Raw genomic sequence first — 25015 nt, forward strand, 5'->3', positions numbered from 1 at the left:
CCTATATCTTAAAATGAACCATCAATTTTAGCTACTCTTCCTGTTATAATCACATGGTAGTTTTAGGATATATATTCACTTGCTATTTTTTGTTTTAAATTTAGGTTAAAGAAAAGGTTTTAAATGTGGAATTCTTGGTCATGTGCTCAATGGTTAAAGTTAATTATTAGTAAATATAAAGTCCTAATAGGTGAACTATAGCAACTGAGGGCAAAAAACAAACCACTTTCCTAAAGAGTTTACAGCCAAAGCAAACAAACAAACAACTCACAGATAAAGAATTGGGAAATATATAGAATTTGGAATAAAATTTTAGAAATGGATAATTCTTATAGCTACAGTTTGTATATACAATTACTTTACTTAATTTGCCTAAGTAAACAAGTGACAACATCGACCCAACTTTGGCTGATTTTCAAAGGCTAAGCTCTTTCTCTCTCTTGCCCTGAACAAAACTGGGCCTTGGTCATTCATCCAAAATCCAATATTCACTTAGTTATAAGGATAAATGAGCTCATAAATTTATGTACTCTAAATGTATCTACTCCTCCCCAGTTTAAAGCTCTCTGGGACAATGGTCATTATCATAATCTGCAGCATTAACAATATATTATGAAAATATTTATATTGTATGAGAAATTAACAGCTATACCAGAGAGAGAGAAAAAGAGTGGGAGACACAGATTTTCAATCATCCAACCAAATTTCAAGATCTACTCTAAAAATATTCAGATTGGAGAGAAAATAGAATATTGAAAGCACTAAGGATCCTTCAAAATCTATATATTTGAGTTTTATGTTTTCCTATCTTTGGGAACTTTCCAAGATCAAGCTTTACAGATTCAAAAGGACTCAACTGTGAAGGCTGGCAAGGGAATGGGAAGGCGTCCTGATGTCAGATTTCTTCCTTCAAAATTAGCTTATCTCACACTTAGAAGAGGATAACCCAAGAAGTACTATGATCTCCAAAACAATATCCCATGAATTCTGGAAATTACCCTTAGTACACTTATACCCTGACTTTTTATCCAATAAACAACTTAAAATGGTATATGTGTGATATGTAAGAACATTGTGCATTTTCAGATCATGTTCTTTGCATTTAGCACATAATATTCCTGAGAGGTTATTTATTTGAACAAAACAGATTGTTATTTCTTGTTGGGAAGTTCAACCCATGATTACACAGTGGATTTCTCTGTTTCTTACTTATTAAGGCGCTTTTAAATTATTTAATGTTCTTATGAAAAAGATGTTACGTTTTATATAGTGCAAAAAGCATAAATTATTTAGAAACCCCAAAATATATTTACCCTGTGGTATATGGTATATTTATACCTCCTAGATTAATACTTTCACATCCAACTATGAAGAGTGTTGAAAAGCACAGCAGAGATACACCACTGCAGATCATTGCTAGTTTTGCAGATTCTCTTGCACCGAGTTTCAGCTTTTTTATAATGTATCCTCCTAAGACAATACCAACACCAGCACTTGGAACAATAATCACACCTGGTTAAAGAAAAAGAGAAAAAAGTTAAAACATTTACTGTGTTAAAATGTATAGTATGGAAATATATTTTCTATCAGTGAAATATGCCAACTTTCCACAGTATTTTTATATTAATAATATTTATAACCCTACCCTTGAGATCAGTGAAACTCCCAAGCTAGCTTACAAAATAAATGTCATTCATTTGGTTGCCATAGAGTTATCTAGTGATAAATAAAAACTAAATAACCACAACTGTGGAAGGACAGTTAAGAAGCAGTTAATAAGGGAAGCATAAATTTTTTTAAAATCACTGTACAGTAAAAATAAAGAGGTTGAAAATTTGTAGCAATGTCAAATTAGATTAGAGAATTGGAAAAAAAAATATCGGAGATAAAGAGTTGCACTGAAACCACAAATTAGACTTAAGTTTAAAAAGCCATAGAAAGTACAGTGCCATTGCTTATTACTAGAAATACACTAAAGGCCATTTCATATGCAGTAGACCACTACTGAAAAGTCTCTTTAGCTTAACTTAGTTGGCAATGACACTCATATGATGACATGTATTTATGAACTCAGAACAGGGTGTATATATTTGACCTCACTATCTAAAGTCTGGTTTTCATTAAACAGGAGATACAGTGAGAATTAATCAATGTTAATTATGGTGTGCAATGTGATGGTATACTAGATGAAGTTGCAAATAACCAAGTTTACAAACTTGGCTATTAACTTAGCACTGAGGGAAGCAGAAGGACTTTTTATAGGTTAAATATGGGAGAAGCTAGTAAACCAACCTGGGAAAACTGATCCTTGCCTCAAGTAGAGATGTCATTGACATGACTAAACAAGGTTTGAGAAGGTTCAAGGCTACAATCTGGCCTTTTTTTTTATAAAACCCAAACACTTTAATTTTAGTGACAAGAGTTTGAGCCCAGCTTCTTCTTCTCCATTTCTTACGTTAAAATAATACATCTAGGAGATCCTCCATTTCATACTAATCATTGTGCTTGGTCAAAATATTTAGTCCAGCTTTTGGGGTGAAAAAGGGAATTTTATGCAGGTGGAGTGGAGATGTTGCATGAAGATGGTAACAAGCTTCAAGGAGGAGAGATTATTTTTTAAAAAATTATGAAAGGCAGGATTTTAAGAATGAGATAACTGCATTTTATTTTTTCCTGCCCCAAAAACAAACAAAATATGTTTTCCAACATATCAAGAGACTTCCTCCAACAGCCTTTTGGTTTTGTTTTGTTTTTTAATAAAAGGCAATACAAAGAAACAAACAATTCCTTGTACTCTTCTGTACTCTTCCTGTCAATATCTTCCCCTTTTATGGCCCTAGGAAAATGACAATAGAATATTTACCAGTTATGCAAATCCTTTTTTTAGAATGGAAGGTCCAGAAATCTAAAGTCCATGATTTCTAAATTTTAATAACCAGACTAAAACCAAGCTGAATTTTCAGTAAGGTTTTAAAAATCTTATGAAAAATGACATATATTATCAACTATATGTATGAACTGCAAGACAAAGCTTTCTAAAAATAGCTTTCAATTATGCCATTACTTGCTCAAAAGAAAATTCCAAACTAAAGAACATACTTAGTTACTGCATAAAGCACCCTAAAGCAAAATCAGTTTTCAGTCAGCAGTTTCCATCTTCTCCCCTTCACTTGTCAAAATTCCTCACAGAGAACTATTTTATAAAAATTCTTATCTGATGGGTTCTCACACATGTAATTGCAATCCTTAGTCTATTTAGTACAGAATAAGGGGAACTTACTTCTTTGTAAATATGCATAGGACTGGGTTCTAAAATCTATTTTAGTTATGCTGCATGTCTTTCTGCATTTTAACACACACTGTCTAATATATATTTCACTACGGTGTTGCTTATGGCCACTTGATATCTGAATACATTCCAGAGCAAACCAGAAGGCTTCAAATTAATGGGATCAATCATCTTAGAAAAATAGTGCTAAGATTCTTTCCCAATTATTTTTATTCATAATAACTTAATAACTGAATCAGCCTATATTAACCTTCTTTTTCGTGTGTTGTTGTTTTCAAACAAATTAGACAACCCTATTTTATACTCCTACACAAAAGTAAACCTAACAACTTCCAAACTTCTGTTTATGCATCTTCAACCAATAAACATCTTATCAGCCTATCTGATTTTTAAAAAAACTAATAACTTTTGAATTGACCATACTGTTACACTGAGCATCAGGGCTACTATTCAGGAATGACAGACTTATTTAGTGACAAATGCACTGAACCAAGTTATCCAAAACCAAAAGATGACAGGTAATTTTTATTCATAAAACCAAAATGTCTTTAGAAAGCTTAGCTTCCAGGATACAACTCCATAATCAGGTTATTCAGGAGAGATTCATATTGAGAGATACTGGCTGGAAGAGCTAATATACTTGTCTTTTATTGGAAAGGACAGTTCTTTACATGATTTAAATGATCTAAGTTGGTCCAACAGAACACATGAACTTACTTATTAAAACTATTACTGACAATTCTACTAAAGTTCTTTGGTAATAAGACACATTACATTTGCCTATTTGAGGATTATTAGTAGTCTTGCCAGTATGCAATTTGCATGAATCTATTCTAATTTAATTGTGCAAATCAAATTAGCTGGCTATTAAAAATAGTGTAGCAAGTTCAGATTGGATAATTCACCTTGTAAAGAATGTAACATTTTGATACTGCCGCATTTTAACTTAACTGTTTAGCTTAATGTTATTCTGTTCCAATACCTGTACAAATTTTAAGTTTTACAGTTTTGTAAGCTTCTTGGCTGAAAAAAGAACAAGCATTAAGCTTATGATTTGCTACTACGTGGTAGCAGATATCGAAAACCTTCAACTGAATGGCTAGATCCTGTTAAATAGTATGGACAGCCTCAGTTGCAACTATACCAGATATCTGATTAGCTGCAGCTGGCAACAGATTTCTGGTCTGAACCAGTTTGGCCACACTTATTTATTTATTTTGGGTACTGCCATAATCATCAAGAAGTCCTGGCAATTACAATAACAAAAACATCCTAAAGTATGCAGCACTAAAATATACATGGTAAGCAAATAGTAATACAGAGCAATAAAAATGTTCTGATTACGTAGTGATCATCCATATATGTACATTTCAACGATAAATAAAACCTATGCAGCATTTTCAGTTAATGACCTGCAAAGAGAAGAATGATACATACTGAAAAGACAGTAACTTTTAATTCTTAATCTAAGAGCAAACATTTAAATGATGCTGGTATTGTCAAAACATTTTTTTGCCCCTGCTGCTGAAAAATCTCACCCATTATATCAAGGATCAGTAGCCCTATCAGGGCTAAAGTTCATGTTAAAAGGTCTACCCTAAATCTTGTAAGAATAGCAAATCTCAGATGATCTCATATAAGAATCAACAAATCTTGCAAAAACTATGCCATTTTAATTTGTTAGTATTATTTTAATATTGTGGTTGATCAAGACGCTGCTTGGTGGAGAATCAAACATCTTAGTGCCAAAAGTCCTATGTTGCTGACTTACACAGCATAAATGGCAAATTATTCATACATAAAGAGATAAGGGTAAGGCAGAGAATCTTCACATTTAAAAACCATTAAGAACAGAATCGTGATTATTTTCCATTAACTTTCTTTAGTTGAACAAAGCAAAATAATCCTTAAAAGACTTATTTACAGCAATATCTTACCAGTGTAGATGCTGGCCTTGGAAGCTGGGATGCCAAACTGTGACTCAATGAACTTGGGAATAAAGGTAATAAAAGCAGTAACAATGGCACATTCAGCTGTGTATGACAGACTCACAAAAAGGAATGTCATGTTGCTTAAGATCCTGAAAGCTGCTCTTGGAAGTTCTGTAAAAAGACAAAAAGCAGTAAAAGGACACCTAAATGTTGTCCATAATGACTAAGAGACAGAGAAACAAGGTATCACTTAGGAAGTAGTCACCCTCTCAAGCCATGAGGAGATTCTTACCAAGAATTCCACTGGATACAAAAAACAATCACCCTCCCAGTGTATTTTCCCAAGGCATTTTGTGAGAGAGCATGTGTTCTGTATGCAGAATGTTCTTAGCATCCCCATGGAAAAAGATCAGATAGCAGGTGATGGCAAGTATTACTGATAAAGAGAGAAAGAAAGCTGCCACCAGGGAAGTTAGAAACTGGTCAATTCTGCACCCAGCCAAAGGCTCAAATCCTCCCCACGCCCCAGTGTACATACAAGCCAGATGACATAGGGGCAAGACTTTGGAATGAGGATTCCCTCTGTAAAACCCTTTCCCTTCTTCCCTTCCTCTGTTCAAATAACAATCACATAGGTATGGGGGTGTGTGTGTGACAAAACATGAATCATTATGCAAACTTCACCCCTTATACATGTACTATCATATTGAAGGCTAGAACTTGTGTCATGTCACAACTCATGTTTCATCATTTTGGCATCACTGTGGGAAGAAGCTGACTCCTACAGTTGCAGATTCTTGAATTGGAAGAAGACAGTTCTGGCTGTTTAGTTTTTTTCTTTTTTCCCCTTGCTTTCTTTTACTTGGGAAATGTGATGGGAGGCAAAACTATCTGGTGAGAGGCGCCATTTCAGGGTACTATACCTTAAAGTGCTGATTCTCACTTCAGTCAGCTTTTCTGAGTTTTCATCTTTTCCCAACTACATTGGCCCTCACAATACAATACATTAGACAAAGAATATAGGTATGTTCATAAGTAGGAACACTGCTAAGACTAAAACTAGAAATCAGAGAAAGAGCCTCAGATGCGTGAAATGGAAAACTCATTGAAGAAAATTTAGAAATTGGTAACCACTTTGAGATTCCTTCTTGAAGCAAAGCAAAATGCAACTTTTACTATCATGCTGAATAAATATAAAAAACAACTTTTTGCTCACACTGTTCATTACATAGAAATACCAAATAATGTCATTTACACTGTTCTCATTATCTCTGAACATAAGCAGGAGAAATCAAAACACTACTCCAGAAGAACAAATTCAAATTATTTCTGTTTAGGAGAAACTCTGCAGTAGACCCACAATCTTAAGTTTAAACTGAAGTAGTTCTCAGTCAATTTAGCTTATTTTATATAGCTTTACCTACAGAGTAGCTGGACACATGGTATCTCAATCTTGCAACATCTTTCGCTAAGTCTTTTTTTAAATCCACTCCAATATTTCTATCTGTAGGTTAACAAGAACTGGAGCTTAGAGATAGCAAGGACATCACTTCACCAAGATATATGATGTTTTATAATTACCTCAAATTCAAATATGCATGTCTGTTTGAAAAGAAACAGACTAGCCAAGCAGGCTATTAGCAAGAACTACAGAATCTATGAAATGAAACTGAAATAATATTTTTTCATCCACTTTCCAAAGTTCACAGTTCCACTTTGCACCATGCAGATACAATACTTTACATTTTTGTGAGCTATTTTGAAAGCTAATATTGACTGTAAAAAAAACTAAGGTTTTTGAATATGAGGATTCTACAGCAACACTAAATGACTTCACATCAAGTATGTAGACATAGCAAAGTCTTTTTTTAATTAAAAAATTTACACTTGTGTCCCCCCCCCACCACCAAAGAAAGGAAACAATATTAAAATGCAAAGCATCCAGGATAAAAAGCCTATTCACAGCAGGGCTAAGTGTACCCGTATCTCATTCAGATCCAGTGGTTCCTGACTACCATTACTATGGCACAGAATTTAGCTACTTTCCTAGAAACTTCACAATCTTGGTCATTTAATAGGAAATACACAATTGCACATTGGGACCAGTCCTGGTAATTCCTGATTATGTGAGATATTAAGCCCATCCTCCAAGGATGATAGAGCATTTCAAAAGTATATGTGTGACCATCTCAATTTCAATGTGTGTGTGTGTGTGCATGTGTGTGTGTGAGTGTACTCCAGATAGGGGATATTATTCAATCCCCCAGTCAATTCAACTGAAAGCAAAGTTTCTAAGCATGCCAGTATAGTGCCCTCCTATGTGAGAGTGCCAGTATACAAAATATTTAGAGACAGTGAAAGGTGGATATATGACCTCACTGTAGGACAGGGGTGAGCTGTTAAAGCTATTCCTTTGTATATCAATGTGTAGATAGTTTTGTCTACCTCCAAAGTCAGTAGATGAATTGTTTCAGCAGAGGATAAAGAAAATACTTCCTACAAGCCTAGAGTGGTGGCAGAGGAAGTTTTCATTTAACATAATGAAGATCTATTACAGACAGTGCAAAAATCATCAGATAAATTGTACTGGTATATGAGCACAATAAACTATTATCTCTTTCTTTCATCAATAAAAACTGCACTGAAGAGATTGTTGTGCCCAGAAAGACTGCAATCCTTACTATCTTTATTTCAGATGATATGTTTAGATCTCTAAAAACAGTACCCTAAAATTTAGATATGAAAAAGAAAAATGCAAAAACTCAACCAAGACTGCATTTTTTACAGGCAGTTAAGTTTGCTGAACCTCAAACTTTGCAGTTATGATACTGCAATGTCAAAACAAAGAAAAGGGTAATATTTAGGAGATAAAATTGCACCAATTGAACTTCAAAAATGATGATACAGTTTTATGACATTACCAAAACTAGGTCACTAAATGAGATAGAAATTTTGTAACTACAGCAAAAAATTAAAAAGGAAATATCGTCAACACTATTTGATAGTTGTTCCAGAGATCAAGAATATAATACGATTGCTGAAGCAGGCCAAAATATATCTTTACAAGCTGAGCTGTAAACAAATTTTTACATGCGTGATACCTCCTCAGTCCATTCTCTAGCTCCAAGACTTATATTTAAACTAAGAATAATCAAATTCATACCTATAAATTTAATTTAGGGAACTATAGTGATCAGCTTTGGTACAAGTCAGGACCCATGGTTTGAAGTTCACCCATGGTTTGAAGTTAGTTTAATAGTTTGTTGTTCTAAACTACAAACCATGGTTTCTTACAGAATTAATAAGCCAGGAAACTCATTTTAAATAAATAAATAATGGCATATATGATAATAAGTGCAAAAACAACAAATATTGTAAGGACAATGAAACTGAATGCTGCCAAATTAATTCCTGCTACTATTTTGATATAGGGATAGCATAATCCATATTTTTAAAAAAGCCAAAACATTTCTGATGACTAAAAACAGAATTCATTAAAAGGAAAAATTAAAAGAATCATATCACACAGCAGTGTATATTGCACCTGCCAAGAGCTCCAGATACGTTTTTTCCCAGAATTGTGCTGCAACTTTAAGGAGCTGCAAACAGCTGCTATGTGAGCACCCACTCCAAAGCATCTTTTTTTCCCTTAATTCCAAAGTTCTGCACAGCCCTAGCATATAAACTACCAAGCAGCCCATTGCTCATGCTGAACAGGCTAATTAATTCAGTCAGCTAGGCTTGCTTAGCAATTTCCAGATAGAACCTTGCAATTTCACAGCACTATCTGGACAAGCAACGTACTTTCAGCTTCCTCATATCTAATTTAACTTAGTGCTTCCTATTGTTATTTAAACAACCTCAATTTCTTACTTTTATGTGGAAATGGAAACCATTTTCATGTGGGAAAATTAAGAATGGCAATGAGACAAGTTAGTTTGCAAAGATTAGCTATAAGAGACATAAAAAAATAAACACATTTGCACATATTTTTCATAGTTTTCTTAAATCATAATTTTTGAACAGTGCTTGAGCACTATAATTCCATGTTCCTTCCCTTCATTCATCACCTTCAACACACACACCTTGGCCAAACTGGAATGTTGTTTTAATACAAGTAATACATGCATGGAAACAAGAAAAAGGAAGGGGAAATATCAGGAAGGGGAATGTGATCATAGCACTTCCTCACAGATTCACAAGGTATGAAACTGGGACTAATGTATGAATATGACCAATACCTAGAATCACAAACGGTGAAACTCTAGTCCTTCAAGTTTGTGGGTTATGACCTCATCACTATTCTTCTCCATTAAGCACAATTTACATACTTATCACAGAACACTGGAAGCTCAGGGTTAAATGCATGTGATGTCCATTGTATGATAGAGATGAAAATCTGCCCACCACGGAACCTCAGCCAAACCGCTCAAACAGTTCAGCAGTGGAAAGAGCCAAATTTTTATCCCTATTTAAACAAACTGGCCAGGAAAAATTAGCACAATCCATCTTGCATGCCACAATGAAGATGAAACTAGTCTTTCACCATTCTTGTGCCATGAATCAGCTGAAAAAAGGGAGCATATGTTTTATGACTGTGCCTCTATATCATGAACACACATGATTCTATAAATATAGTTTGGGGGAGTGGGGTCAAAATTCAAAGCAAAACAAAAAAACCAATCGCATTTTGATAGTACCCACAAAGGCAGTACAGCTCTTGACCTGGAAAAAGTTTCCTATTTTTGATTGAGGAGAAAGCATTTAACCACTCCCTTTTGCCCAGCTTCCTTAGCCAAATTCTACTTTTATACTGCTGATAACAGCAGGAAAATAATAGATAGGATTTACATGGCTTTAGCAAGCTACACAGAGAACAGTTAATGGCTGTTTATGGATCACAGACTGCTCATATAAGGTTTTAAGGGGGCTCAATATTGGTTTATTGAGTGAAGCAATTTACCCAGCAACTAATGTAGAACCATCTGAAGACGAAGTCCTCTACTCCAGTACTGCTCCTTAATAAATAAATATATTGCTGTATCAGTTTTCAACAACAAATAGGAATCCTATGAATTTAAGCTACATCCTAATCTGATATTTTTAACTAACAGGAAATACTTTACCTTTAACATTCTTTCCAAAACCCATTGATGCAGGAATTTCTGGCTCTAGCTGACTTTTGCTATCTACTTTCGCTTTCACAATATCATCACCACCTGAACCACCATCAGAGTGTATCTTTTTTTTCTTCTTCTTGTGTCGAGGCGGGAGCTTTTTGGGAAAAGCAAACATTGGAAGTATAACAAGAAGCATCACACTAGCACAAAGGAGGAATCCACTCCACCTAAAATCAGAAGATAAGAAGTAACATTTACCGATAGGGTTGTATTCATTACATCAAACAGAAATGGAAGAAACAATAATAGATATCATTGCCTGTAAACATACAAGCACACACAAACTTCTCTATTGCAGGAGGCAGAAATTTAACTTTGGTGCTACTGTTTGTCTCATAAAATAATTACCATGTAAGTGACTGAGAGGAAAACATAAAAGCTGCAGCCAAAACAGACAAAAATGATACAGAACAAATTCTATTAAACCAGAGATGAAAAATGGATAGCTTAACTGAGCAGGAAAATAGCACTCCCAAATGAAAACAAACCAAATGTAAAAGTGATGCAAAGAGTCATTGAAACAGTTTCCTTAACACTGGCAAACACATCAGAGTCTTGATTATGTGCTCTCCTTCCCACACAAATACACAATTGCAAACTACATGTTTACCACAACATAGCTTGGCTGTAACATTAATCTATTCCAGTTGTCCTCAAGCAAGTGCCATTAGATATGGTACACTACAGCTCACATTAAATCCAACCATCATAGCCAACCAATATAATAACATTTGTAATCTAAAGCACCTAGAGGGCATCAATTCAAACTATTCCAAACTAAATTTTATAAATTCTGGTCACATGGCCATTGGAGACTTCTACAGCCACTGATGGTGCTTTCTCCATCATTCTATGGTTTCTAATTAATAATTAGCTTTGGCTGTCATATCTAACATATGGGTCACAAGATACTTCCAACTCACTGAGGCTTTTCCTTTAATTAATGCAGTTGATATCAGACACCACACCAGCTAATTATTTTGAATGAAAAGGTCAGTATAATCCTCATACCCTATACTCTGACATGAACATACATAGGTAGATGGAATGGAGATTTCCTATATTTCCAGATCATCAACTGCTGCCAAATTCACCATCCATGATCCTACTATACCATATACAGAACAGAACACCATTAATGAACACTTGCTACAAAAAGGAAGCTATAGGCTTCATAGTTACTCAGTGCCTCCTGAATGCCTAATTATAGAAGAAAAGAACCCTGTTATTTCTATCTGGCAGATATTTGGCATGAATGTTTGGAAAATTCGAGGCCATACTTCTTCAAATTAAGTTCTCAACTATTATTGTCATGATTAAATTGGTATCTCACTTCCCTGTAATTCTTGTATAATTATTGCTACTGCTTTGTTGTAGCTGCAGCTGTTGTTAAATTGCTTTTCTCCTAAATCAAGCAACATTTTTCAATGTGACCAATTCAAAGAATGGTCTGGTTGTACATGAACTTATGCATTTTTTAACACTAAGTAGATTTTTGATATGTAGCAAGTGAAACAACAACTACAAAAAGCTACAAGGAACAGCAATAATTATTTCTGGATCAAACTACAGGCAAAACTTTGCTGCTTACTTCAGTCCTGAGTGCATCAAGAAAAAAAAAAGATGACTATACTGTATATACAATATGCACTTCCTAGAACTTTTCATTCAGAACTTTAAGTTGTAGCATAAAGAAGAAGAGGGAATAAATTAGTTTCTGGCTACATTTTCAGTATTTACTTTGACTCTGTTGTTTGTACTCAGCATCTGATATTTAAAGGTGCACCTCTAAATCTGATAAATGCATTATCATGGCTAATAGCTGTTGATACACTATTCTCCATGTTTCTTTATAATCGCTTTATAAATTGAGTTGTCAATATTGTGCCAATAGTATTGCAAGATCAAGCAATAAATTAATAATATATTCTCAAAAATCTGTATAAGATATATAAACAAAGCAACTGTCCTATACTGTAGACAAGCTGTGCAGGAAACTTGCACACACAAGTACACACAAACACATGTACATGAAAAAAACAATGTCAGGTGGGGAAGCAATGTATAAGCTCCATTGGTATTTTTTTTTTAAGAGGGAAACTTTTCTTAATTTAAATATTCCCAAAATATACAAATGGAAAAGCAACAAATAGAATGATAAGTAAATGGTTGTGAAATTAGTAGACAATTCATATATCTGTCTTAGGCTGCAGCTATTCAGAACTCAGCACTGCTGATGACATGGTCAAATGTTAAATGTTACTGTTATTCTTGCACATAAAACACACACTTGGTTGCAGCTTACCAGTTACCAATGAACCGTGGGTCACTCTGGTCAATATGAATAGTAATTGTAGGATGTACATAAAACCCAATAAGGACTCCTCCTAATAAATATCCTGCTGCAGGACCAAGAGCTCCCATTACATACATGATGGCTGTAAAAGAGGAAAGAAAATCCAAAACACATCAAATTATACCATATTACAGACCATAGGATTACAGCAGTATGCTGCAGTAATGTAACCATTTTCGAGAGTAAAAGAATAGATGCTAAGTGCTTTCCTTTGTATATCCAAACAGCAACTATTTGCTGCTTTTTCTACAATTTCCATCTTTTCCCCACATTCTCTGGGCATCAGAGGGAAAAACTTTTGGAAAATCATGTTGCAGCATGAGGCATATTAATAAACAGCAGAGTTTATCATAAAGCTTTCCCTCTTTTAAATACAACAGCAGCTCAACTAAATGAAAAAACAGTAACTAAGCATAACAGCTTAATACTCAAAATTGTGCAGTGGAATACTTAGGATTCAAAGAGAAGAAGATGCTCTGGAGGATAAGGAGGCTGCTTAAATCAACACTTCCCATCCTGGGATCCTGCTGCAGTTGTGGAGGGCAACTGCCTAACCTAGCAAAAGACACAGCTGCTTTAAAGAGTTGCAGACACATGCTATATGACTGCCCCCACATGCTCTGAATACCTTTTTGCCTTAAAATCCAAAGCAGCATACAGCCCTACCAAAAATGACAGAATATTGGTTGTATATATTCAAGTTCTCTGCTTTGTACATTGACAGGAGAATGTAGCATTCAAGAGTGCAATCAGATTGGAAAATGTCAACTGAATTTAAAAAATAGCTCAGCTTTTAAATACTGTTTGCAGAACCTTCATTCACTAGCAAATATGCCAAATAAATTTCTTGGGCATTATGGCCATGGAAAATAAAATAAGTGTTCAACTTCCAAACTCAAACTGATAGATTTCATTTCTGTATGTGTTAGTGATATTTTGCCTTGAAGAACATTTTAGGGCCTGGAAAAGCAATTAACCTTTTCCAATTTTTCAATAACTGTGATCTTCTTTAAATAAAGATGATTTTCTCCATTTTCTCTGAATTTTGATTATATATTTTATTGAATATTGAATAGTTTATATACAGTCATAATCAAAATTATTTAACCCCATTGCAAATCAGGTTGATTGTCAAAATGTACAGACTTTCAGCTGTTTGCAATGAACAAATCAAACAAAAGCAATTGAAAAAGCTCAACACAACAAATGCTTCAAGTGGTGTCCCCAAGGTCAACTGAAAATGCAACTTATCATGACTTCTCCAGGCTCAAAATTATTCAACCCCTTCATGGCAACATCTTCAGTACTGTTGGAAGGTCCAATGATGCCCAAGCTTCAGCTTCCTTACAGACAGCATGGTGTTTTCTCCTAGGATTTCCTGATACTTCAATGAATCCATCTTGCCATCCACACGCTGCAGGTTTCTAGTGCCAGAGGATGCAAAGCAGCCCAAGACCATCACCGAGCCACCACCATGCTTAACTGTAGGCAGAGTGTTCTTTTCAGCGTATGCTTCATTCTTCTTTCTCCAGACATACTGCTGATCCTTTGAGCCGAAAAGTTCCAGTTTTGTTTCATCGCTCCACAGAACAGAATCCCAAAACTTCTGTGGCTTATTTATATGATTTTGAGCGTATTGGAGCCGACTTTTCTTGTGCTTTTGGGTCAGTAGTGATGTACATCTTGGAGTTCTGGCATGGGAACCTTCTGTGTTTAGTACACACCTTACTGTGTTCACTGAAACCTCAGTGCCTGTTGCCACCAAGTCTTGCTGCAGGTCTTTTGCAGTCACTCAAGGGTTTCTCTCCACCTGCCTTCTCAGAAATCTGGTTGCAGCCATTGACAGCTTCCTTTTTCTGCCCCGTCCAGGTAGTGTAACCACTGTTCCTTTAACTCTGAACTTGCAAACTATACTTCCAACGGTATCTCTAGGAACATTCAGTGCCTTTTCTTTTTGTATCCTGTTCCTTGTTTGTGACGGGTGATGATCTCTTCTCTTACCTTTTTGGACCATTCTTTTGACTTAGCCATACTGTATTTCTAACATGCAGTCAAATGTGATACTCAACAACCCCCTAGCCAGTTCAGGTATTTCATGTGTTCCAGCTCAAGCACACCTGGTGCAACTAATGAAGCCCTTGATTAGTTGCATCAGGTGTGCTTGAGACAACACCTGTTTTGCATACTGTATGTGTGCTGTTGTGACGGATTCTATTCAGGGGGTTGAGTAATTTTGAGACTGACGAAGTCGTTATAAGTTGCATTTTCAGTTGACTTTGGGGACACCATTTGAAGCATTCATTGTGTTGAGCTATTTCAATTGCTTTTGTTTGATTTGTTCATTGCAAACAGCTGAAAGTCTGTACATTTTGACAATCAACCTGATTTGCAATGGGGGTTGAATAATTTTGATTACAACTGTATTTGCTATTAAGACATTTCTTTTTAGTGAATTCTATTGACAAGATAGAATTATTATCCCATAGCATAACTAACATGGCCTTACTAAACAAGTACTGTATATTTCTTCTGTAGTATTAGTACTAAATAAAACTATATTGGAAATACCATCTCTTTCTGTTTTACAGTACATTCTTTATCTTCTATTTCCTTCTAATATCAAGAGAACACTTATATTGACAAGAATTTGTAAAATTTACAGATTTCAATTCAAGTTAACCACAGTCAATATTTTGACTACAGGAATATTATTTATTCATATTTATAATCAATTAAATCCAATGGTAATTAGCATATTTTAATATTCATTAATAGAAAAATGTGATTGAATAAGACAAATTATTTGGAACAGGAACCAAATTCAAGTAAAAATGAAAATTTAAATAGGCACTGATGTTGCAATTATTACTTATCTACAATCTATATATAAATGTATAATACATCTGTTAGGCTGACTCAATCCATATAAAAAATGCAATTAAAATCATAACATAGAGTAACAATCTTGTCTTATACAGTACATGCCTTTGCGGAATTGGGCATAAAGGCCAAAAGAATAATTTTCAGCCTAAATTCTGAGAAAGGCTATACCACTAAAAATACTTTAAAAAACTGACAGCATTAATTAGGAAACTAATTTTCCAGGTAGTTGATTACCTTTCTAAAAATTCATGGACCTAAAATGAATTTTAAAAACATTTACATCAGGATTCAGACATAAGTCACTCAAGCAATGTGTAGCTCTACTTTACATCTTCTACACATAATACTGGAATGTGCAGCAGCTGTTTAGTCAAAGCAGACATTATTTAGCAATATTGAACAAAGTTTCATAGTAAGCAGAAATATTGTACAGTAGAGATAAAAATAACAGACACTGTCTCCATTCCTTTAGGTATGAAAATTATTTGGAGATACATGCACTCTAAATGTTCTTTAAATATATCTTACTGGCAATATCAATATCAAATATACCACATAAAATGAAAGCAAGAGAGAGATATTCAACTCCTAGTGTACAAATAAAGATTGGGAGATCACATACATTTGTCACCAGCAATTTTGGTACTGCCTCTACAAAGTTTACTGAACATCTTTTTTTAACCATCTATTTGTTGACACTAATAAAGAAGAGCTCTTAGGCCAAAAAAAAAAGATTTCTTTATATGATAGAGGGGAAAAAAGAGTTAGATTTCTGTATGGGGAGTAATTCAGACTTGGAACATCAGGAGTGAAAAGAATTATTTTCTATACAAGGAGATAACAGTATTTCTACTCATTATAGTACATTTAGCTTTTGGTAACCATACCATCAAGAAGACAAGAAGATGGTCCACAAGAGAAACTCAGGTTTATTATTACAACCAGGCATTGACCATAGCTGAAAGTTTAAAAGTCTACCCTTATCCTTTTGTTTGATAGTTGATTAATTATCCTTTTTGGATATTATCTTAAATCTTCCGATGTTCTGAATTCGGATCTTATAAATTAATAATATCTCCTGTCTGGTGCCAGGAAGGCTATTTTTAAAACTTCAAGGCTTACATTAGTATAAATGAAGCATGCTTCCAAAGGATGACACAACTTTAAAAGCAATAACTAAAAGAACAAACTGTTTGGTTGCCAGAATTAGTTCACCAAGACCTTATGGTGAAATGTTAATTTTTGCTTAAAATTACAATTTTCTCTCTCCAGAATGGATAATTAAGGACAGAGATAATTTTTCTTCCAGTGGCTACAACCAAAGAAACTATTTGTAAACCATATATCACAGAGAAGAGAATATTACTCTTCATATATTAAAAAAATAAATTGTCAACATTGTGAAAAGGGTAGAATGATAAAACTAACAGTCATCCAGTCATTCAAAAATGATGACTGGAAAAAAAGATGAAATAGTTTTTTATGCAATACACAACTAAATTTGCTACCACAAGTTACAGGCGTGTTCAGAATTTTACAGAGTTTTAGAAAACAATTAGACTGAATTATGGAAATTCTGGTAATTGTTACATTCTAGATTGCACTATGCTGTTGATAAATTTTAAATTAACATTGTTTTTAAATGGTTAACATATAAATGCCTCTCAGACCGAGTAAGTTGCATGTCCTTAATAATTTTCTTAATATAATTTTATTGAAGAAATTTTTAACAAGATAAAAATACAAATATTAGAAAAGAAACAAAGAAAATAAGAAAGAATAGTGAATAAGAAATAAACTAGAAAAAGAAAAAGATTATAAAGAAGTGGTTTCTGATCTTTTTGACAGCAGTTATAAATGCAATTATGTCCTTAATAATTTCATCATTAATATTTTATAATAGGGATTCTCAAAATGTGGTTTGCAATATCCCAGGATTTTGTGAACAAATCTGAGGGAGGTTACAAAAGCCGATGCCTCGTTAACTCCAGAGTGTTCTGGAGGAAACGGATTATCTAGACCCCTTTCAGTCAGGTTTCAGGCCCAGTCATGGGACAGAAATGGCACTGGTCGCTCTTATGGATGATCTCTGGCAGGAGCGGGATGGTGGCAATGCATCCATCCTTGCTCTTCTTGACCTCTCAGCAGCTTTCACTACCATTGACCATGGTATCATTTTGGGTCGGCTCAGGGAGTTGGGGATGGGCAGCATGGTTCTGCGCTGGTTCACCTCCTTCCTCCAGGGCCGGTCTCAATCGGTGCTGATAAGAGAGCGAGAGATCGGACCCTCGGCTCCTCCTTTGTGGGGTGCCGCAGGGTTCAGCTCTCTCTCTGCTCCTTTTCAACATCTACATGAAACCACTGAGATCATCCGTCAGAATGGGGTGAGGTATCATCAATATGCTGATGATACCCAATTATACATCTCCATCCCGGGTGAAGTAGGTGATGCTGTGACTGCCCTCTCTCAGTGCCTGGGAGCTGTAGGAGTCTGGATGGGGAACAACGGGCTTCAGCTGAACTCTGGTAGGATGGAGTAGCTGTGGGTTAATGGCTCTTCCATATCTGGGACTTCGTCATCCTTGGTTCTGGATGCGGTTGCACTGCCCTAGACAGACCTGGTGCATAATCTGGAGGTCCTCCTGAACTCACGGATCCTGCTTGAAGGGCAGGTGGCAGCCGTGGCCAGGAGGGCCTTTGTGCAGCTTCGTGCTGTGCACCAGTTACGCCCTTTCCTGGATCAGGAGGCCCTTCGAACAGTCACTCATGCCCTTGTTATCTTCCACATAGACTATTGCAACACTCTGTACATGGGGCTACCCTTGAAGAATATCTGAAAGCTTCAGCTGGTCCAGAATGCAGCCACACGGGCTGTTTTTGGTGCCCCTAGAAGGGCACATGTAACACCATTGCTGCGCGAGCTGCACTGGGTACCAGTTTGCTTCCGGGTCCAATTCAAGGTGTTGGTTACCTTTAAAGCCCTACATGGCATGGGACCAGGTTACCTGAGGGACCACCTCTTCCCCATTACATCAGCCCGTTCCACCCAGTCAAGCAGAGAGGGCATGCTACAGACCCCAACTGTAAGAGAATTTTGTTTGGCGGGGTCCAGGAAGCAGGCCTTCTCTGCAGTAGCTCCTGCCCTGTGGAACACGCTGCCTTTGGAGGTAAGGTAAGCCCCATCACTCCTGGCCTTCCAGAGGAACCTGAAGACCTGGTTCTGCCACCTCGCTTGGGGCAGAGGGGAGTAGCTCCACATGGGGATGGCTGGTACCGTAGACCACTCCTTCCACATATGGACTGTATCAGACCCACCTGCCACTTGGATTTTATTTTTATTCTTATTCTTATACTTATTTTAAGGGTAATTATATATTTATATATCGTATTTATATTGTATGTTCCTTGTTTTAATTGATGATTTTATTGTTAACCGCCTAGAGTTCCCCGATGGGAGGAGATGGGTGGGGATAAATTTAATAAATAAATAAATAAACTCCATTTTTCCTGGACAAGCTGACAGCTGATTTATGCAAGTATAGGAGATAAAGTTCTGAATGTGGTCTGTGCTTGACTAGGCAAAGCCAGAACCACAGGCATCCATGGTTGGTAAAAGTGACATTATGTTTGTTGTGACACAAGTTCCTCCCCTCCCCCTTATGTACTTCTGCACATCACTGTGCAGGTACTATAGGGTGGAGCTTGTGTTGTGATGTCACAATGCATATTTTACATTTTGACATCACTGTGGTTAGGAATGGATGCTTATGGCCAGAATCCTGTTAGATTGCACTCAGTCTGACAAACCCAAGTATGTATAGTGGGAAAGGGACCTTTACTGAAATGTATCTCTAAAGCTCAACGGGTACTGTAGTTTGGGCAATGGGGCATCACTAAATGTTTTTAACTATTTCTTTTCTCAGTGTGTGTTTTCTATTTAAAAAGTCCACTAAGAGTCGTGTCCCTGGGGTTAAAAAATATCAGTCCTTGTGGTGCGCTATTTACCTGTTTATTTACAGAAAAATGTGTAAAGAACAATAACACTTACGCATAGCACTCTAGAAGTTGTTGGTATATAAAGGATACAAATTCCATAGAGAAACCAACGTCCATAATCCAATAAACATAGTCCAGTGTACAGTAAATCCAATATCCAAATACAGCAGTTAAATTGTCAAACAAACCGGCAGAGTAACAGGAAGACTTTTCACAAATGAGAGAGAGAATGCCTATGCTTTGCTTCCATATTTATGTGGCTGCTAGCCAATCAAATGCCACCTTGCATCAGCCTGCTCTGTCATTGTCTTGTGACTGTCTTGTGCTGGACATTGCATCAGACATTGCAGGACATTGCATCAGACCATTAGACAGCACTTTTTCTCTGCCTCACATTCTTACATTTCCCAGACTGCTTTGCCATGGAAATAACATCCCTGACATAATGACTACTTATTTCCTTCAGTTATCTTTTTCAACTTCAAATGCTGAGCTTAATTAATCATTTTCTGTGACACCTTCTGTAAAACCCCCAATTGGTTATTATCACTTGACTATTTGACACCTTCCAGGTAATCTCTTCTTTTAGAAGAGAAGAGTAAGGTATGTTGAACTATAGAGGGAAGTGTATTTGAGCACACTTGCTCTGCAAAATTAGAGGAAAATGTTTTGGGATTTGCAGCCCCAACATCATCTTTGGCTAGCATCTTCCCAAGGTATGCATACAGAAAGCTAGATTGCTGTCACAATTTGCTCCTGCTTCTACCTGGACAAACTAGGAGCAAAGTCAGTTTTTTCTTATAGCTGCTGCTATAAATGCCAAATATCAATCTAAAATAAACGTGGAATAATAAGTGAGAATGGCAGTATTAAAATTAAAACTCAGGTTTCAGGAATTATACAAAACTAAGCAAGCTCATCCTTTCAATTAAAATATAGTTTTAAAATTGTTTCCAATAAAATGTTTTCTTTCATAAAGTTGTGTATTTAAAGTGGTACATTTATTTCTTGCCTATCTCTAACCCTAATGAAGTCATTCAATTTATTCATATGGAGGTCACACAAACTCATGTATCATTTTAGAGAGTCATGGCACCACAAAGTTTAACTTTGCTTTATAGAGTCATTGCTTTATAGTATTTTGCTGAACACCAGTTAGTCATAGAATGTATAGAGAAAACCCATGATGTCCTAAATTTCTAGAAAACACCAATTCCAAGACTGTTATTCTGATATGGTGAAAATCTGCCATATATCAAAAGGTTTTAAGCAATCTCAGGTCTCAACAAACACAATGGGTTTTTAATACATTATGATTGTTAACTGATAAAGTACTTGTAATCTGCCTTATGTGTAACCTGCATATGCAAAACTAACCTGTCTTCGTCCTACTCTCCACCTCATCCCAGTATAAATCCTGTATCAGTCTAGTCATTCTGTGCATCTGATAATATGAGTTGCAGCTCACAAAGGTTTCATTGTGAAATAATGTCCTAAACATGGGTCACAGGACATCTTGGTACCAAGGCAAGGAGGGGTGTCTGAATTACCAAAAGACCAAAGTCTAGAACTTGCTTCCATTACTGTATGGTTGGTCTAAGCAGAAGACCATTTACTTTAACCACCTATGTTTTCTGACACTCTGACAGTACAGTAGAACATTCTTGCTGGCTCTACTTGACATTATGATCTCTATGATCCTGGAAGGCAGGTATAACAGCTTTATTCAGAAAATTCAATCAGATCAGTTTCTCATGTTTTGCTGTACTATCCATGTATCAGTCATGGCACTCTTTTCTCTTCCTGGTGGGTAAAAACTGAGCCGAATGAGAAGAATGCATGCTTTCTGCTAACAAGCTTCTCTTCTTAATAAATAGGAAAGTTGCTGAATTCTATACACATCAATTGCTATACAGAGGATTTACCTATTTACTGGATTTATATGAGCGCCATTTTGTCTAGTGCTTAGGGCACTGGACTAGGAGTGGGGAAACCTGAGTTTTAATTCAGCCTTAGACACAGAATCCAGCTGAGTGACCTTGAGAAAGTCATTCTCTTTCAGCCCTCATTATGATAAATGTGGCAAATATGATAAAAGTGTGAGTGTACATGTGCAATGGAGTTAATATACATCCTTTTTTTCTGGACATGTCCCATATTTCACTCCTTAAATTTCCAGCTGGAGGCAGTTTCAGAATATTTTAAAATGTCTGGTGTTCTTATATACCCCAGTTCAAGGATAAAATAAGAACAAGGAGCACTTACTAAAAGCAGCTACAGCTGCTGCAGTTCCTGTCATGTTTGTCTGTACAGCAGGAGATGTGCTGAAAGGAGCCAGAGCAGATTTGCACATGCCATCCAATGACAAACAGCATATAAGGGTTTATTGATGAGTAGCCCCCTGCTAAGGAGGCCCTCCTTCTCTCCCACCCATTTCCCTCACTTGCTGCCTCTATAAGCTCAGGGGAGTGAGCAAGAAATGGGCAGTGACAAATAGGAGTCAACGAGTAAACAGTGAGTTAGAAATTGATTGGTAATGGGTGATGCTAGCTTGTACATGTGTGGAACTAGTTAGGATGCTATAATTACCCACTACATCAAAGCTGGTCTCTTTGCCATATAAGATGAGAATTCAGTAATGATAATGACAAAAACTATTCCAATTAGCCTCCAGATTTTAGGTAGATGTAAACAAGAACGGAGAGAGCCCTTAGCCCTGAGTTATGTCACAGGTGGGAGGTTGAAGCTATGTAAGCCAGAGTCACAGCACTGAGATGGGTGGCCATATAATAAATAAATAATCTCTCCCCCCCCCCCGCATCCCCATTAACACCAACTGAAACTAGCTGTTGAGAAAGGAGAACACTGTAACTCCCAAACCTCGCAGCCGATCCAGAAGCACTAGGATGGATGCACCATCCCCATCCTGGTTCCTCCAAAGCATATCAAGAAGTGTGACCAATGCCATCTGCACATTGAATGCCAGGCTAAATCTGACTGAAATAGATCCAGATAAGCAGCTTCCTGCAGAATCTTTCACAACTGCTATCCAACCACCGTTTTAACAACTTTCCCCAAAAAGCAAGAAGACACAATTGTCCAAAATCATTGAGTCTAAGAACAGTTTATTGAGGAAGAGGTGCACAACCGCCTCCTTCAAGGTTGGAGCCACCACCCCCTCTCTCAAAGAAGCTGATACCACTTCTAGGCAGCCTTAACAACCCAGCAGAGACTAGTTCTAATCAGCAGGGGACAAGCTTATAATTAGGAGAACTTTGCCCACTTCATGAGTCACACACTTAAATTAATCCCAGATAACCCCACAACTCTATGCCCCTTACACCTCAAATAGACTTGCCTAGTCAGAGTGCAATCCCGACTATATCTGAGTGATGTTTTCTGCTAGATAGTTAGAATATTCTTCACAGCAGCCCTGTAGATGTTCCTGTGGCCCATCCCTCCCCAGAAGGGACTAGGCCTCTTTAAACAACTGTCCTGGATGACTATTGGCAAACACAATAAGAGCAGAGAAATATTGACATTTCACTATCCTTACTGTCATAGGTAAAGGTAAAGGTTTCCCTTGACGTAAAGTCCAGTCGAGTCCGACTCTAGGGGGCGGTGCTCATCTCCGTTTCTAAGCCTTGGAGCCGGCGTTGTCATAGACACTTCCGGGTCATGTGGCCAGCATGACGACTCGGAACGCCGTTACCTTCCCGCCGAAGCGGTACCTATTGATCTACTCACATTTGCATGTTTTCGAACTGCTAGGTGAGCAGGAGCTGGGATTAACAACAGGAGCTCACCCCGCCGCGCGGTTTCGAACTGCCGACCTTCCGATCAACAGCTCAGCGGTTTAACCCGCAGCGCCACCGCGTCCTTACTGTCATAAGGTAACCCCAAATACTGGCTCTTGCCCATGTTCAATCAAACTCACTCTTCATCTTTGTCCAGGCATTCACATGTTTCATCTTCCAGAGCTCCTCAGTAAAACAAGGGCTCAGGAAGAGGCCACATAGAGATGATGCAGTCCAAGGCCCTGGCCACCCACCCATACCAGGCTGGACCAAGGCCTCAGACAAATTGTCCACCAGATCCTCTGGGATAACCCTAAGCTCCCTCTGGAATTCCTCAGAGTCCATAAGTCACCTAGGGCAGGCCGATCAAATAGGCCCCTTCCTATCAAACAGGACCTTATGAGACATATGACCATTTAGTCAAAGTTCTCAGAAGATGCTCTCAAATCATAGAGAGCCTAGATGAGAGAATAAAAGTTACAGTTTAAAAACCATTAGCTAGAAAAAAAATATGATTGAAATCTAAAAAGAACCTTTAACCAAGCAAAGATAATCATTTTAAAAAGTGATCATATAAGTGTGTCTATGAGATAACATCGGATTTGTGAAAATCAACTGAATCAGAACTTTGATTATATAGGCAACAATGCAAATTTAGCATGTTTGCAAATTTAAAAATACAAATTTAGCATATAAACCTGTAATCATATTTACAACATATTTCCTTCAAGAATTGCTTGTCTTCACTTATCCCCTTCTCAAATTTCTAATCAACTCTATGCAAATGTAATTTATTTATTTATTTGTCTGTTTGTTTAATTTATATCACCACCCATCTCCCCCAACAGGGGGGCTCTGGGGGGTTTACAATAAAATTTACTAAAACTTAACTTTTAAAATTCCCAAGAGATAACCAAAAGAGCACAACTGCAGTCCCATCATTGAATCATATGAACAGGAAGGGGAAAGGTTTACAAAAACAGGTTTGTCCCTGGAATGTTCCAGTTTTAATAATATGACAAATACTGCTATTATTATTATTATTATTATTATTATTATTATTATTAATTGACATCACAATCTTTTGCATACTCCTAGAATCTGTTGCACAGTCTGGCTTAGGCCTTAGTCGCCGCTTGGAACAAGAGAGAGTCTGTGACCTTGGATTGGATTGCACCTGTGACCTCCCCCTTCCTGTGGATCCCGCTGCCCTCTGTGATTTACGGAAGAGCTGAGAAAGATGAAACAGGACAAGATATGTCTAGAGCAGCGCTGGAGTCAAAGAAGGATGAACACAGGTGAGATCAGCTATTAAGGCCTTTGTTGTGGCAGTAAGGGTGGCAAAGTGACAATACTTCTCCGCCCTTACTGATCCATGGATTGCCACCTGGTGGCCTTGTTCTAGGTGACCCAAGCCCTTCTGGACAGGGAGATTCACCTACAAGGTGATACAGAGGAATTTTCAGAGCATCTGTTGAATAAAATAGCTCAAATTTGTTTTCAGTTAGATGCCAGCCCTGGTGCAGGTCCCGTGGAGATGCCTGGGGCAATCTTGCCCAGTTATCTGGGAATGGTTTGAATCT

The 25015-nt window shown here is 36.8% G+C and overlaps 1 protein-coding gene across 1 annotated transcript in view; it reads right to left on the reverse strand.

Moving 5' to 3' along the window:
- Positions 1-25015, reverse strand: part of SLCO5A1 (solute carrier organic anion transporter family member 5A1) — a 61613-nt gene that overhangs the window by 13082 nt on the left and 23516 nt on the right. The window contains exons 2-5 of the mRNA XM_063299369.1: positions 12706-12838; positions 10347-10567; positions 5227-5391; positions 1314-1512 (exon numbers count right to left, since the gene is read on the reverse strand). Of these exons, the coding sequence (XP_063155439.1) occupies positions 1314-1512; positions 5227-5391; positions 10347-10567; positions 12706-12838 (718 nt within the window). The remainder of the gene's footprint in view (positions 1-1313; positions 1513-5226; positions 5392-10346; positions 10568-12705; positions 12839-25015) is intronic.

This window comes from Candoia aspera, chromosome 3 (genome assembly GCF_035149785.1).
Source record: "Candoia aspera isolate rCanAsp1 chromosome 3, rCanAsp1.hap2, whole genome shotgun sequence".
NCBI lineage: Eukaryota > Metazoa > Chordata > Lepidosauria > Squamata > Boidae > Candoia > Candoia aspera.